This window comes from Neovison vison, chromosome 7 (assembly GCF_020171115.1).
Source record: "Neovison vison isolate M4711 chromosome 7, ASM_NN_V1, whole genome shotgun sequence".
Taxonomy (NCBI): Eukaryota; Metazoa; Chordata; class Mammalia; order Carnivora; family Mustelidae; genus Neogale; species Neogale vison.
In genome coordinates this window covers 201,761,232-201,778,192 of record NC_058097.1, presented here as the reverse complement: position 1 = coordinate 201,778,192, position 16,961 = coordinate 201,761,232, and the positions used below count along the sequence as shown (strand labels likewise).

The 16,961-nt window shown below is 58.3% G+C and overlaps 1 protein-coding gene across 1 annotated transcript; it reads right to left on the bottom strand.

Annotated features, from left to right (window-relative positions):
- Positions 1–5,427: 5,427 nt before the first annotated feature.
- RHOD (ras homolog family member D) lies at positions 5,428–14,420 on the bottom strand. Its single transcript, XM_044259803.1, has 5 exons — positions 14,248–14,420; positions 9,793–9,880; positions 8,868–8,977; positions 6,985–7,119; positions 5,428–6,413 (listed from the first exon to the last, which is right to left on the bottom strand). Exons 1-5 carry the CDS (start codon positions 14,377–14,379, stop codon positions 6,246–6,248), a joined length of 633 nt encoding a protein of 210 aa, XP_044115738.1. The 5' UTR covers positions 14,380–14,420; the 3' UTR covers positions 5,428–6,245.
- Positions 14,421–16,961: the final 2,541 nt, after the last annotated feature.

Below are 16,961 nucleotides of genomic sequence, written 5' to 3'. Positions count from 1 at the left end.
CCTGCCAGGCGTACACGCTGCGCTGGGATTCTAGTCCCAGAGTCTGACGATACAACCCCAGCACGATTTTCATTCTAAGTTCACCCAGACTCGCTGAATGGTCAAGTCCTTGGCCACTCTGAGCCTGCTTTTTCTTCAATAAAATGTTGGGATGGGCACAGCTGGTGGGTGGCAGCTCGTGGGCATGGTGTGGTGGCCCACAGTGCCCCAGGTGGGGGCGATGGGGCAGGTGTCCTCTCCTGACCTGCCCGCCGGCCTCCCCTGGGGAGTTTCCTCTCCTTGGACCCTGCTGCCCTCTGCTGGTGGAGGTCCAGCCACCTGGCCGTGCCCAGGGGAGGTCAGGAGCCTGGGCTGGGAGTCCCACCTTGCGTGCAAGACCCCAGCTTTTGGTCCCACTCTTTAGCTTTCTGAAGTGCTTTCCTCATCTCTGAAGTGAGGATATTCCGAGGACTGAATGGGGGATGGTGTGCAGAATGTCACCTTCGGCGTCTTCCGGAGGGCAGACGGGAGCACAGATCCTGGAACAACCCTGTTTCAGATTTGTGGCTGTGAGGGGGGAACTCCCCCGTCTCCCCGCTTATTCATCTCAAGGGTAGAAGCAGCCTCCAGATGACACGTTGGACGCTCCCTCCGCCACGGTTGTGTCCACAATGGGACTCCCACGGAGTGGGGAGGATGGAGGCTTAGAAGGCAGGCGCCACACATCCTGCTCCCTTCCACACCTCCCAGACACCCCAGTGTCTGGAACAGGGACCGCACATGGTAGGCAACCAAGACGTCTTTCCTAAACAAACACTTGGAGTGTCTGCCCTGAGATGAGTCGTGGACCAGGCTTGGTGTCTCTGCAGACGTGAGCCCCACAGGCAATTTCAGCCCATCCTCCTGCCTCCGCTCCGAGGGTTGGGCCAAATCCGGCCTGTTAAACGGAAGCATTTCGCTGGAGATCGAGCCCTAGAACGCAGGGTGGCCCGTCAGCTGTCCCGCTCTCTCCTGGATCGCGGATCTCTCTGCCCCTTACCTGCCTCTCAGGCTTTGTTGGTTCCCTCGCCAGTGGCTTCGGGATGACTTCCTGGGAGCCTGTGAATTCTCATCCTCCAAAAGGAGGCCAGAGAAAACAGAGTGGCCCAAAGTGGGGTGATCTGGCAGCCACCCTCCCCTCCCTGCTCCCAGATGTGGGGCTCCGCACGCATAAAGGCAGAGTTACGGGGAAGCTTCGTGACTCACGGAGTGTGCCCCACCCTCCCACCCAAGGATGCCAGGGAGTGGCCTGTTTGGGAGGAGGTGACTTGGGGTCCCCACCCCCACCCCTTGCCTTCCCGGCAGACAACCCCAAGGCTGGCGGAGGCGGTGTGGAGAACTGAAGACACTGCGGTCTGTGGCTCCTGGCCCCAGCTGGCCTCTGGGCTGTGCCTTTCCCTGGCTCCCACTCGTCTGGCCGCCGCCCTGCCAGACAGGGTTGTAAGGGATTGGAAGGGGGGCTTGGCGGGTGAGGAGGAGAACAACAGCCCATAAAAACAACCCTGGCTCCTCGGCCAGGCGGCTCCGAGGGCTGCCACTCACTGTGCCCTCCCGCGACACCTGGGATGGCTGTGGGGGGACCGCCTGGACAGATCCGCCTCTGCTGGTGCGGCCCGCGGGGAAGGAGCTCGCCTTCTCCAAGTTTCTCACGCAGGGGAGAGGCCTGCATTCTTCCCTCATTCTCAGTGTCCCCACCCTTCCCGCAGTCCACCCGGGGCCGCCACCTCGGCTTCCAAGCCTAGAAGTCACCCGGCCTTGACCTGTGCAGGCTTGTTTCTCTGGTGGAGTCTGGACGTCTGCGGCTGCCCAACCCGGCTCCTGCCCTGCCCTCCCAGCCATCCTGCCCGGTTGGCCACCAGACTGTCATCCTAAGGAGCCCAGTCTGGCCGTTCCCACTGCCGGAAAGCAAAGCCCAGTTCCCAAGGGGCCCGTGCAAAGACGAGGGACCCTGGGGAGTGTGTGCCATGAGGGGGAGTGAATAGGTTGACAGGTCAACGGGTTTCCTGGGCAAGGTGGTGTCTGATCTGCCTCTGGAGGATTTGGAGGTGGACGGGGGACTTGAACAGGCAGTGGTCAGCTGGTGGGCCAAAGGTCTGAACAGACTTGGAAGCTAGGACAGGTCCGTGGTGCTCCCCGGTGTGGCTGGAGTGTCAGGTGTCCCGGCACGAGGTAGGGAAGGCGGACGGCAGCCAGACAGCCTCTTACGGGAGAGTTCAAGTCCCCGGCTACCCCAGCCGGACGACCTTCTTCCCGGGCAGAGGTTTGCGTAAGGATCATCAAGCTGACGTGACTGGATCCCTGCTGGGGAGAGCGGCCGTGCTGGCAGGCGGCGGGAGGCGGGGGGGGGGGGTGTGGAGGGGGGGAGGAGGGGCGGAGTCTGGGGAGGAGGGGCGGAGTCTGGGGAGGAGGAGGAGGAAGGCGGGGAGATCTACGTGATAACTGAGGCAGGACCGAACGTGAGCCTCCATTCATCCCCGGGGGTATTTCTTTAGAGATTCCTATATGCTGGGCACTGTTGGAGGCCCAGGGGAATCCGACAAACCCAGTCCGTTCTCTTGAGGAGCTGGTAATCCGCGGGGAGCCCCACAAGACCGTCCCACACGGTGATGAGCTCTGGAGGAAAGTAAAGGAGAGCCTCCAAGGGCGGGGCGAGGCGGAGAGTAAATGGATGTGTCTTTCTGACTCAGCAGCTCCCCTGCGGGGACCCCATGAGACTGAGCTCCGGCCCACGTCCCTCTCCGTTCGTGCAGCGGCGCCAGAAGCCCCTTCCTTGCATACCACTGTATCTCCTCTTGTCTCCCTGACCCCATCTGACTTCACCTCTGCCCAGAGCAGTTCTTCTCTGACCTTGACCTCCCAGCGTGTGTCCCGGGGTGAAAAGCGGTGAGGGTTGAGCTGAATGTCAGGCCTGCCTCTGGTCACATGACCCTCTTCCTCAGGAAACCTGTCCTTCAAGGCCGTCCACTGATTGGACAAGGCCCACCTACATGATGCAAGATCACCGCTTTACTCCAAGCCTACGGATGCAAACGTTCCTGACCTCTAAAAAAATCCCTTTAGGGGCAGCATCTAGGCTGGTGTTTGACCAAATAACTGGGCACTGTCACCTAATCAAGTTGACACATAAATTTAACCGTCAAAGCTGCTTATTTATCTAATCATCTCATTCCAGATAGAACACTGCCAAGAGACAAGAAGCGAGGAAGCGGAACTTACTCCTCCCATGGTCTGGTGAGAAGATGAGAAGACGGAGACCCTCCTGGGACCAAGCGCATCACTCCTCCTACCTTCTTGTTAATCCTATAGCCCCCTTGGCCCACGTCCTTTTGTCCCACCTGCCTTGCAAGACTTTACACACACACACACACACTCAGGCTCTTGGGTCATCACGATGGGACACGTCGTACCCCATACTTACCTGTGGATGTGGCCAAGCCACATCCTCAGCTAGGGGCTGGGGACAAAGAAACAAAGCAAAGGTCCTGATTTCATGGAAGCGGAGATCTAGTGCAAGAAGAGAGGTGTGGGGACGCCTGGGTGGCGCAGTTGGTTGAACGACTGCCTTCGGCTCAGGGCGTGATCCTGGAGTCCCGGGATCGAGTCCCACATCGGGCTCCCAGCTCCATGGGGAGTCTGCTTCGCTCTCTGACCTTCTCCTCGCTCATGCTCTCTCTCACTGTCTCTCTCTCTCGAATAAATAAATAAAATCTTTAAAAAAAAAAAAAAAAAAAAAAGAAGAGAGGTGTGCAGGCTGCCTGGGTGGCTGTCATTAGGTGTCTGCCTTCGGCTCCGGTCATGATCCCAGGGGCCTGGGATCCAGCCGTACATCGGACTCCCTGCTCGGTGGGAAGCCTGCTTTCCCTCTCCCACTCCCCCTGCTTGTGTTCTTGCTCTCACTGTCTCTCTGTCAAATAAAAAATTAAATAAATAAATAACGTAAAAACCAACAACAAACAGATGTGCAAGAAGTTAGCGTAAAAAGCTTCGAAGCAACTTATCATGGCTCCAGGAAAGTATATTTGGGGAAATTAGACAAGAGGGCTGTCTGAGCTGGGCTTGGGGAGGGCAGGAAGGGGAGAATAAGGAATATTCTGGGCATGGGGTATGCTTGGCAGGAAGGAGCAATCAGGCTAGAAATCTAGGCCAGGAAACGTTATTTCCCATTCATTCCTGGAGTGAAGCCTGTAATTCACGTGGGGTTTCTGGAGCAGGCCAATAGCATCATTTCCCCTGCCTCGGTTCAGCTCTGTATCCCAAGCCATGAGGCCTCCTCTTGCACAAGTAGTCCTTCCCTTGAGCTGTTTGTCGTTTTTTTCTCCTTTCTTTTTTTAAGGTGTTTTTTTCCCTTAAAGATTTATTTTTAAGTAATCTCTACACTCAACGTGTGGCTTGAACTCACAACCCTGAGATCAAGCGGCTGCCTCTGCCATGTGCCCATGAAGTGGTCCCTCTCTTGAGTTTCTTTTTTAAAAAGTGAGAGAGAGAGACTGGGAGTGAGTGTGGGGAGGAGCAGAGGGAGGGAGGGGGAGAGAATCTCTAGCAGACTCCACGCTGAACACGGAGCTTGGCGCTGGGTGTGATCCCACGACCCCGAGACCATGACCGGAGCCGAAACCAACATTTGGACCCACTGAGCCACCCAAGCACTTTTTTTTTTTTTTTTCTTAAAGATTTTATTTACTGGGACACCCGGGTCGCTCAGTTGGTTAAGCTCTGCCTTTGGCTTAGGTCATGATCTCAGGGTCCTGAGATCGAGTTCCATGTTGGGCTCCTTGATCAGCGGGAAGCCTGCTTCCCCCTCTGCCCCTCCCCCTGCTTGTGCCCTCTCTCTCTCCCTCTGACAAGTAAGTAATAAATCTTTAAAACTAAAGATTTCATTTATTTACTTGAGAGAGAGAGGGGGAGGGCAGAGGGAAACAGAGAAGCAGACTTCCCGCTGGGCAGGGAGACCGATGCGGGTCTCTATCCCAGGACCCCGGGATCATGACATGAGGGGAAGGCAGCCGCTTAATGCACTGAGTCATGCAGTTGACGCCTCCCCACCCTCCTGCCCTCAAGCTGTTTCTAATGAAACCCAAGCGGTGCATGTTTGTGGCTGGTTCTATGTGGGTGGGCCTCACCCAATGAGGTGAAGACCTTAAGAGAAATGACAGGTTTCTTGAGGAAGGAATTCTGCAGCACAGAAAGCCTGCCTGAGCATCCAGCTGGCTGCCCTGCAGAATTCAGACTCAGGACTGAATCTCCAGCCTGCCCTATAACTCTCAGACTTGCCAGCCCCTGTGATCCTGTGAGTTAACTCCTTACAATTCCTCTCATTCTCTCCACACATATACACACACACTATTGGTTCTATATGGTTCTGTTTCTCTGGAAAACCCCACTATAATATTGTTGAATATATTACATATATTATATCTCAGCAATATTTTTTATTTATCATAAACAACAACTAAAAAACCCTCTTGTGAACCTTTTGTGAGCACTTACTGGGTGCCAGCCACCTGCCAAGCTCTTTGCGTGCGTCTCAGATGCTCTTCCTCATCTAAAGGCTCCTTGCCATCATCTGGGATTGGTCCCATTTCACTGATGGGGATACTGAGGCACAGAGGGTTCGAGTAATTTGCCGAAGATCCTGAAGTGATAGAGCTGGGTTTGGATCCGGGTTTGGATGCGGCTAGTCCCACACCAGTGCCTACGAGTGGTGGGTCCTTTTCTGCTACGGAGTGTGCGTGTGTGTAAAGCAAGACACGTGACCTAGCTGGCAAGGAATGCGGTTTTAGTTGGTTTTAGTTGTTAGTTACTATCCCCAGGACTGAGGGAGGGTGTGAGTTGTGTGGCTCAGGGTTCTGGGAGTGCCCTGTCCGAAGGGGCAGCCCTGGGGGCAGCCGTGAGGCAGTGCCAGGCTCAACAGGCTGCTTCTGGATGTGTGGTCCAGGCTGGGAGCTAGGAGGCAGGCAGTCATTTTAGGGGACTCCAGGAGTAGCCCTCCACAGGGCAGGTGGGCTCCAGAAGCCCCTTCTTCAGGCCTCGGGGTGAGCGGGTGACGCTCTATTCCAGGGTTGGCAACTCCAGCTCAGGGGCCCAGCCTTGGCGGGTCCAGCTGTGTGAGGTGCAGTTCGGTGATCACAGCTTGGGGACTGGGTCCAGCCCAGCCGACTGGGCAGCACAGCGCCCAGCTCCTTCTGGTGCTGCTGGGGCCGTTGGGGGGCAGGGAGGGGCTCAAGATGTCAGGACATCACGCAACAGCTCTGGGTAACCCTCCTCCAGAAGTTGTGACCGTGGCTGCTGAGGGCCACCTCGGCTGCTTCCTGGAAGACTGCATGGACGTTTTCTTGGAGCAGGGCTGAGCACTCCAGGTAGGCCACTGCACCCACGGACCTCGCCATCTCCTGGCCCTAACAGAGAGAGAGGAGAGGGCTGCCTTGAGGGGGAGGCCTCCGGAGGGCCTTGCGTTTGGCCTCCTCACGGCTTCACAGCGCTCTTGGCCATCCTAGGGAGTCTCCAGGACAAAAGAGGAAGGTGAGTTTTTCCAGGAGCCACAGCTCCTGCCCCCTGGCTTGACCAAGCACTCTCATGGCTTCTTTGGGTTTCCTGCCTCAGTTCCAGGATGGGTCTCTGCCTCTCACGGCACGAACTAACCCACTTACTAGGTGTGTAGCAGAGAGGGGCCTGTGGCCTGAAGGGCTGGAGTTCCTCTCCAGGCCTCAGCTTCCCTATCTGTGAAGTGGGTGCGCAGGATTATCTGAATGGGCAGACCACTCGCTCCCCTTCCACAGGCAAAAGCTTCTAGAGTATTCTAGGTACCGATTCTAAGCCCAGACCATTCCAAGATGACCTCTACCTTGATCTACACCCTGTTTGTGCTGGATGCCTCTTGCTGCTGAAAGCCTGGGCGGGGCCAGCATACCCAGAAGCCCGCCCCCTTCCCAGGATCCGTCCCTCCCACCCTTGGGCTGAGTTTCTTACCCTGTGGTAGGTCACAGGTTCCAACCTATTTTTCCGCAGCTTCTTCACCAGCGACTTGTCCTTGCGCAGGTCAGTCTTACAGCCCACGACAATGATGGGCACCTCCTTGCAGAAGTGTCTCACCTCTGGGTACCACTGTGGGGAGGGTGGCAGCATGGGTGCGTGTGTTAGCCATGTCCTCCCACCTCACGCTCCCCAGGTGGACTTCAGCAATGATAATCAGTGCAGCCAACGTTTAGGGAGAATTACCCCGTACTACGCTCTGAGACTTCACATGTGTGAACCCTTCAATCCCCTAAGTCCCCGTGAAGCAAGTTCTGTCATCAATCCCATTGTACAGATGCAGTAACTGAGGCTCGGAGACACTGTGGAATGTGGCTTTGGTCACACAACTGGAAGCGGCAGGATCTGAGCCCAGGGTTGGGACCCAGAGGCCTGCTCCTGCCTGGTCTAGAATCCTGCCACTCTCCAAGGTAAGGGCCCCTAGGACTGCCTCCCAACTGGGTAAAATATATAAAGAAATAAGTCAGCCTTTAAAAATAAAGCAGCTCACAAAATGGTCGCAGCAGCTGTTTGCCTGCTGGAGGGAACTCTCCTATTCTGTGTCAGCTGCTCTTTGGAATGTGAGGCTTCAGGGCCTGGTTATTTCAGCCTGGACAGCTGGGGAGTCTAGAATCTGGAGGCAGGGGATTTAGATCTCCAGGAGTGCGCGCCTGCTCAGTTTGTCTGTTCAGAAAAAACTGGCATCAAACCGTCTGTCTGCTGGAGCCAGACGGGGCCCGGGGTGGGGGGGGTCCCTGGGCTGACTTCCCATACTCCAGCCCCTCCACAGACCTGTGTCTGACCGTGGTCTCCCCTGTGACTTCGCCTTGCTAAATCCAACATTGAATCCTCGGCCTTCGTCCTGCCTGAGCCCTGGCACCAGGCTGCCATCTCTCCCTTCCCCCACCATCTGGTTGGCACTTCGCTCTGGGACCCTGATCTCTCACTTCTCTCCAGGTGACCTTCCCGTGTGCAAGGCTCTTCCCCACTGGCGGTGCCGAAATGGATCTGCCCAGCCCTGGGAGCTGCACTCAGACCCCCATGTCTACCTGGCCCTCCACTGCGATGGCCAACAGGCCCCCATCTCCCACCTCCCTACCCCCCACTTGCTCCTTCTCATCTTGGGAAATGGCAAGGCCACCTTCTATTTGCCCTGGTCCAAACCTCTCTCCCACTCCCAACCTGGGGACAATACTACTGGTTCCACCAGGCTGTCAAGGGGAGATGAGTGAATGGGCAGAAGTGCCCAGAACAGAGCTTGGCACAGGGTAAGTTCTCAGTAACTATTACCATCATTGTTGCGGTCAGTGTGACTCACGCTGTCACCAGCTGTGCTCTGAGGAACCCTAGAGCATGCTGTTTGCATGCTGTTCACGTGGAGGCCCTGGCAGCAGAGGGTACAAGAGCAGAACAACTCAAGGGACCACATCCCTGATACCTGCGGGCAGTGAGCAGCCTTGGGAAGCCCTGACACAGCTGGGGGGCACTGTGGGAGTACCCCCCCCCCCCCGCTGAAAGCCAACGGTCACACAGGAGGGGGCCGAGAGCTGCTGGAGGCTGCCGGTGCGTGCAGCCTCAGACAGGCCCAGGCTGGGGAGCTGCAGGGGCCTCTGGGCCACTCAGCTTTCTCAGTCCAGATCCTGCTACCAAACCCCTATGGGACCTCTGGCAAGTCGCTGCCCCTGCTCTGGGCCTCAGTTTCCCCACGTATACACCAAAGGTGCTGGATTTGAGTGATCTGGGGCCTGCCATGCTCTGACAGGCTGTGGAGTCAAGGGTGGGGCCAGAGCAGAGTGGCCTGGCTATGGGGGGCTGTACCTCCTCTACCCCCCAGTACCTACCCGGTTAAAGATGTTATCAAAGCTGTGCGGGCTGGTGACATCGAAGCAGAGGAGCAGGACACTGGCGTCGGGGTAGAAGAGGGGCCGCAGGCGGTCATAGTCAACTTGCCCTGGGGAGAGTGGGGGTGGGCATTCCCTTCAGATCTCCCCCAACATCAGGGAGGTCATCCCAGCAGATGGGGGAGCCGGGATCAGGGCCTGGTTGTATGCCTCGTGTTCTGATACACACGTGGTGCCTAGCTGGCCTCAGCACGCGGACATTTCCCTCCCGGCGGTGTTCCCCCAGCTTGCCTGGGGTCTGTGTTAGCCCTGGTTAGCCCTGGTGTTAGCCTTTGCCAAGAAAGCCCTGTTCGGGAAGGAGTGGGGGACCAGGCAGAGGCCCAGCCTGCAGGGACTGGGGCCATCGGTCCGAAGTCTGCTTTGCCCTGAGCTTGGGAGGTGAGGAGTAGGAAGCAGGTAGGACCCTGGACAAAGGCCCCTTAACTCCTGCATGGCCAGGGGGCTGCTGGGATACCCTGGGGTGAGCTTTCAGCTCTTGTGTGGATTTGACGGAACCCTATGTGGGTAAGGTCAGGAAGCTGGGAGGCAGAGGTCAAGGTCAGGCAGATCTTACAGAAGCTAGAGCCAGGATGGAATGCTTAGGAGGCCAGTAATAGCTCACCCCTTGAGAGAAAAGAGCTATGGATTCCCCCTATGTATTCTCCGGGACATAGCTGGCTACCCTCTGTTGGGGGAGGCAGCGGACGTAGGTGCAGGAGCAAAGAAGCTTCAAGTTCCTGGGGACCCTAATCGTGGCCAACACCCTCCCTTGGAGATTGGTGAGATTGGCTGGGCTTCTCTGGTTCGGAACGAAGGGAGCAGGGCTGGGCTTCTGGGCATGGGGGGCCCCCTCCTCCCTTGTCCCTCCTGCAGCCCGCACACCCACCTGCCGTGTCCCAGATTTGGAGGTTCAGGGGTTTCCCCTTTATTTGCAGGTTAACGGTGAGCCGCTCAAACACAGTGGGGGTGTAGCTCTGAGGAAGAAGGGGGCAAGGCAGAGGCTGTGAGGACCGCTTCTGTAGCAGGGTGTGCCCGGGTGCCCTGGCCAGAGCCCGGATTTGCCTGCAGCACTGCTCCCCTCTTTGGGAGTCTGACAGTCTGAGGGAGGGTCTCTGCGAGGTAGGCAGCCCGAGGGGGTAAGGCCTAGCGCTGCCACCTCCAGGCTGGGGGCCCCCGCGAGGCACGGAACCTCCCCGGCCTTCCCACCTGTAAAGCGGGAATATGGAAAGCGCCTCCCACATGTGTTGCCCTAACGATCCGGTGAGAGGCTAGCTCTGTGCAGAGCCTGACGTACCGAGCAGTCCCCCACACGCCAGCTACTGTTATTTTTATCTTTGTCCCCCCGGATGGGGGACTGTCCCATTTCTGAGTCTTCCTTCGCGTTGTCCCCTCCTCCTGGAATGACATTAACCTACATTTGTTTGTTTGATTGATTGTCCATTCGTTCACTCCCTCATATATACATTCAGTAAACACTGGCACCTTCTCTAGTCCTGGATGCTGGGGAGAAGTCATGAACGAGACTCACTGTCTGCTCTGGGGAGCCTGTAGCTTTTTTGGGGGGTCCCTGCTTTGCCTCTCAACCTCTCATAATCCAACCAAGCCCCCTGCCCCATGCCACCTCCCCCAGGAAGCTCTTCTGGATTGCTTCCCACATCCTGTCTGTGTCTGCCTTTCTTATTAGCCCCGTCTGGCGTCAGGAGGAAGTCACTGGGGCCACAGGCCCCTCCACCCAGGCCTAGAGGCTGAGGGCACTCCCTCTCCATGAAGGCTGGATGAATGGAAACAGGACGCGCTTGGTACACAGACAACTCTTGGTACACAGACAACTCGCAGGAATGAGAAGGGGGAACGTGTACAGATGCGGTCTGAGCAACAGGTTAGGAGGTTTCCAAAGCGCGACAATGCAAGCCCTTTGCTGGAGTGGCGTGCTGGACCAGCTAGGGTCCCCAAGGCGAGCTCACTTGCTCAGGGCTGGTGGGTGGAGCCACAGCATGGGGAGACCCTGGCCTCCTGGCCTCCGCACTTCCTAGGCCAGATGGCAACTGCGCCTGCCTCAACTCCGGCCAACTTCAAGCCTGCCCACCTGCCCGCAGGCTCTGAGTCAGGCCCTGGGCTGCTGGGAGGGGCAGCCCCTTAGCGGTGGGTCAGTGTGGTCCTCCAGGCCACTTGGGAAGGTACAGGGGGAGGGTGGGCCAACGGAGAAGGTGAGGACGGCCCTGGGATGGGGTTTAATTTGCCCTGGACTCTAGCCACCTGTCACTCCCTCTACCAATAGGTACAGACAAGAGCTCTACCTACCCCCCCGCCCCACCCCCTAGCACCCAGCCGGCCCAGGCTGCCTCCCCTCAGGTCCCTTGCCTGGCGGGAGACAGTGTGACATGGTGGCTAGAGCAGTGGCTGTGGTCTCAGATGTTCCTGGCTTTGGACTGGCTCTGGCCCTCACCAGCTGCATGACCTTGGGCCCGTCCCCTCACTGGTTAAAGGAGAAGAGTGTCCCTTTACGGTGGGATAGGGGAGACCGGCTGGCAGGGGAGGCCCGGCATAGACGTCCCCCGCTTAGAAAGCGGAGCGCCGGCGGCAGTGTCCATGCCAGCTGCTGTCCATCCCTGCAGGTGGTAGGCCCTTCCCCAGCCTGTCACCGAGGAAGGGACTGACACCTGCTGAGCTTCCATGCACCCACTCACCTGTGGCGGGGCCCCTCCTGATCTGAGGTGGAGGGCAGCCGGCCACAAAGCCCTGAGGAGATCTGTGTCACTACTTAGCGAACACCTGTGGAGATGACACCGTCATCCACATTTTCTAGGGATCTACTGTGCATGGCCCTCCACCTGTCCTCTCTGGGATACCCACAACCTCGGGAAGTTAGCACTATCCCCATTTTCCTCTTGAGGACAGAGCTGGGAAGGATGGAGCCAGGTCTTTCTGGCTCAAGAGCCTGAGGCCAGAGCCTGGCCTCTTGAGGCAGAAAGACCTGGCTCCATCCTTCCCGGCTCTGTCCCAGGCCACTGGCCTGTCCTGAGGTCACTGACTCTTGAGCCCCGGGTATCCGGAGTGGGCAGGCAAGCCCCATCCCAGGCTGCCTGGCTGGGTTGCTCCTGTGGCTTGTAACAGCACAACCCTCCCCCCAACTCTAGAGACTTTGTCTACACCTTCTGTTGTGTTCTTTGAACCACCAGGCAGGGTCACTCTGACCAGTAAATACCTAATCTTATCTATTGAGCTGTCCTTAGTCAGAAAGGGAGGGCCAGGTCTGAGCCAGACCAGGGTAGAGGTGACTCAGGCTTGGGTCTGCCCTCATAGGGCTCACAGACAGACAGACGGAGCATTACAGGATGGGGGAACATAGTTCAAGAAAGGAGAGTCCCTCTGTGGACCAGGAGGGACTGAGCTGGTTCTGGAAGGCAGGGCTGGTCCTCCCTTCCCGCTTCCCTTCCCATCCTTCTGTGGGACCCCTGGGCTTTGGAATGGTTGCTGATCCAAAGGTTAGCCAGGACTGGGCAGAGGCTGGTGCCTGACTTTCCTCTACCTCAGGAGCTTTCTCTACTCTGCTCCCTTGCTCTGAACTTAAGGCTGGGCACAGCCAGACAAGGGTCCCTGAGGTTCGAATCCCAACCTACTGTCTGCCCTGTGGGGGACTCCAGGTCTTCTAGCTGCTGGTTCCCTGAGTTTGGAGGCGTGCCAGGAGGAGGAGTCTCAGGGCCAGAGCAGAAGGCTGGTCTGGCAGGCAGAGCACTGGGGACTGTGGAGAGTGTCCTGGTCAGGGGCGGGGAGATCTGGGCTCCCAACGTGCACTGTCACTGCTGGACCCTGCTCCCCAAGGCAAGACTCTCTCTCTAGCTTCAGTTTTCCCACCTGTAAAATGGGGCCTTTCCAGTGCTTGCCGTTCTTTTAAAAGAAGAGCTCTTCCTTGTGCCTGGAGGTAGAGGGGTCCTCAAACAGATGAGGAGCTTAGACAAGGACAGCTCTATCTCCCTGGTGGCAAGCATGTCCTCCCTTCCCCTGGCCAGCCCCAGCATGCCCTTCAAAACACACATTCCATCAACTTCCAGAAGCCCACTTCCAAGCTGCGATCTCTCTGGAATCAGGATGAGCCTTGCCATCAGTGATGTCTCAGAGCCTAGGACACCCCTCCCAGCCAGTCTCCTGGACCCTGGCTGGCCTGGTCCCTCTCCCTACCATGCCATAATTGTTGGGTTCCCTTGGGCAGCATCTGGGGGCCCAGAAACTTGTCCCACCCAACTTAAAAAAAGTGACTGCCCAGAGGAGGTGACGTCAGCTCCACAAACCACAAAGCAAGAGCTGGCTCGATGCTGCCATAGTGGAATGGAAGGTCTGACCCTGTTACCAGCCCTGGCTTCTCCTGCCTCCCCCATCAGACTCCCCAGGGCCTGCAACAGTCCAGGGGTTTGGAGGATGATGGGATAGGCAGGAGGGAGACGAGATGCTGGAAGCAAACCCACAGACTCCCAGAACTGGGCTGAGAAGTGAGTGGGCCGAGCCCCTGTCCTGGTGCCTGGGAGCCCGCCTGGACAGTCTGAGTGCGCAAGCGAAGGACCGACAGCCAAGGTGCCCAGAGCGTCCCAGACGTGCCTGGTACACACGGGCTGTCTCTCAGCCTTGCCCTAATTCCACCTCACTGGGTCTCCGGCCCTCTGAGGTTGTGTGAGGAAATGGAGGCTCAGAGAGGCTAAGCAAGGTACCGAGGGCCCTACAGTTTGTTAGAGGAGAGCTGAGGTGCCAACCAAGCTATCTGAGGTGAGTCTGGTGCGCTCTGACCTCCAGGACACAGCCCACCCCCGCACAAACAAGAGCTGATGGAGAAGAGATGTTAGCCAAATTCCGTGGGTCCTTCCTGCTGCAGGCTCTGAGCTGAGCCCTTGACCTGTATTAATTCACTCTTCACAATCTTATTCCTATTGTGTGGTCAAGAAAACAGGCACAGAGAGGGTAGGGGACTTGCCCAAGGGTACACAGCTTTAAGTGGCAAAGCCATGATTCGAACCCAGCCAGGCAAGTCTGGCTCCAGTGTCCTCAGTCCTTCCTAGCCATGCTGGGCCGCCAAGTGCTCTCTTAGGATCTAGGGGGTACCCAGGTTGCCTAAGTCAGTCCCTGTGGCACCTCTCCCAGCGAAGTGCCCTTCTTGCCACTTTACAGATGATACCACTGAGGCCTTCGCTCCCGATAGCGGAGCGGGAACTGCCTCTGAGCACACAGTCCGCCGGGAGACCCCTTGCGGGACCAGGTGGGCGCCCCGGGGAGCGCGCGCGGAACCCGACCCGGCGGCCGAGCGCGCGAGGCAGGGTCCGGGGCTCGGGGCCCGGAGGGGGCCGGGACTCACCTCGGGGAAGGCCCCCTCGGCGAAGACCATGAGCAGCGACGTCTTCCCGCAGCCGCCGTCGCCGACCAGGACCACCTTGACGGACCGCGCCCCCGGCGACGCCTCGGCGCCCGCGTCCTGGGCCGCCTTCATCGCGAGCGGGCGGGCGGCGGCGCGGGGCGCGCGGGCAGCGGCGCGGGGCGGCCGGCGGGGCAGGAATGTGGAAGGGGCGGGGCGGCGGGAGGAAGTGCGCGCGGGGCGGCCGGGGGCGGGGGCGGGGGCGGGGGCGCGGGGCCAGGTGAGAGCCCGGGGGCGTGGCGAGCGGCGGGGCCCGCCCCTGGGGAAACCCTTGGGGAGCCGCTACTGCGGGCGGGCGCCGGGAGTGCGGGGGCGGGAAAGGGTCCCGCGCTCGACCTGCGTCCTCTGGAGGCCCACCCGGGTCCGATGGGGAGATGACTGTGTGTGTGGGGAGGGTGGACAGGGAAGGAGGAGGCCCCTGGCCCACTTCCTCTGGGAGGAAGGACGCGGGGTGGGGGTGAGGGGCAGCCAGGGGAGTCTACCAGCTTTGCAGGGACAAGAACTGGGTCCGGGGTGCCCAGCGCCCGTCGGCCGCAACAAGAGCCGCAAGAGCCGGTGAATGAATGGATGCCTGAAGGGACAAATGTGCGTTTCCCCAGGGCTCTGGAATCAGCGCCCACCACGGTCCTCCCTCCAGATACGTCAGGCCAGGTGGGAAGGGGATGAGCCGGGCATACCCTTATGGGTCAGTTCACTGTTAGCCTGGCCTGCCCTGTCCCAGCCAGCACCAGGAAGTTTCCATGCAGGTAGGTCAGCGACCATCTGCTCACCTCTGGGAGGGCATCATCTAAAGAAAGTGAGGGAACCTTCCACCAACAAAGTGATGAGAGCAGGGTCTGGTGCATGGTTGGTCCATGTGTTCGTGATCCTTACTATTTAACCAATACTGATGCCCAAGGGCCTGGGGACCTTGAACCCTTCAAGATGAAGTCCCTATTTTAAGAAGCTCACGTCTAGAATGGGAGACAGGTAGGGCATTGGTGTGGTAGGAGCTACAACGGAAGTGGGGACAGGCAGCGGGGCAGAAGTAGGGAAGAGAGGCTGGCTCTTTACCTGGGGGGAGGGGGCATCAGAAAACCCTTCTGAGGAGAGGGGCCAGAGTCTTGAAGAAAAAGTGAGACAGTCAAATGGGCGGGGGGTGGGGGAAGGTGGTCCAAACTGAGAGAAGCCCAGGCAAAGTATGGAGGTGAGAGACGGGGTACTTTGAGGGGGTGCTGTGGTCCTTCTCTGTGATGGAAGGTGAGGTCGGGTTGGGGGGCTGGTGCCAGGAGAGGCTGACGTTCCAACAGGGCTTGGATAGCGGAGCATTTTTGGTGCCGGGATTAAATACAGAACTGAAGTGAATTGAAATCTTTTGAAAATGGGCACAAGGTTCTCCCCAGGTCCTGGACTGAGTGTTTTCAGTGAAGCTCAAAGGAATAGACAGTAGAATCTTTGGGTTCCCCACACACGTCATGATGTCATCCCATGTGGAGTTCGAAGCTGGGAAGGTGGAAAGGCACCCTCGACCCGCGTTGAACCTCACTGTGGACCAAAGAGGCAGCTGGGGCAGGAGTCGCTGTCCCCACTGCAAAGAGGCAGAGCCCAGACCCCTGCCTCAAGCTCAGCCGGGGCCACAGTCCGCAGGAGGAATGGAGCCTCATCTGGATGGAGGGAGCATCTCATGACATCCCCACCCTTCAGAGGCTCTTTCCTCCCCGAAACTGCCAAAGGGCTGAGCAATGACTTGGCACTGAGCAGGGCTCCCCGCCCCAAGGAGTGGTGGGAGGGGCCCCGTCCCCCAACGATCAGCTGTCAGCTTTGTCATCCTCTATTCTCTCCACTGCTGCTGTCATCAGGCCTTGGGTGACAGGCTAGGAGGCAGGTGGGGCCAGACTGGCGGTGGAAGGAGCTGAGAGTCAGGCAGAGGCGTTTGGCCTTGGTTGCTATAGGGATAATCATTATAATGACATCCTTGACGTGTGTCAGGCCTTGCAGTTTCACTGAACATTTCCGAGAATAACAGCGCCCATTCATGGCTAGCTCACTGTGTGCCGGCTCTGTCCCCTAGCAGGTGGGAATTGTTAGCCCCATTTTACAGATGAGGAACCCTGGGTGGGGGCAGAGAGGTTAAATTCTTGCCTAAGACCCGCAGCTAGGAAGAGGCAGAACTTGAGTTTGAACCCAGGTCTGGCCACACGGCAGGGCTCTCTCCTGACATCACACCTCGTCTATATTTCCTTTGGCCGTGAGACTCGGTTGTGAGCCCAGCAAGTGATCTGCTTCCTTCGTTCTACTGGGAGCTGAGGCTCAGGATGGTAGGTCCGATTGACCACCTGGCTGGACAAAGAGGGCAAAAGAAGGGAAATGGAGCAGGGACGAGAGGAAGGAAGGTTGGTGGACTCGAAAGAATAAACAAACGGAAGAAACGAGAAAGGGATAAACGACCGCCCAGGTGAGATTACAGTGCGTGACCCAGTGGCAGGGCCAGCAGGCAGGGGACCGCCCTCCTGCTTCCTTCGGCTCCAAGGACCCCCGGCCTTGGCCCCTTGGCCGCATCTTAGACCCCCTGACCTCACCCTTCGCAAGCCCGGGAGTCCCCTGCTGCCCCGGCCGGTCTCTGCTGCCGCCGTGTGGCTGCTCTTCTCCCTGCACCGTTTCCTCGGCGGCTTGCCCCG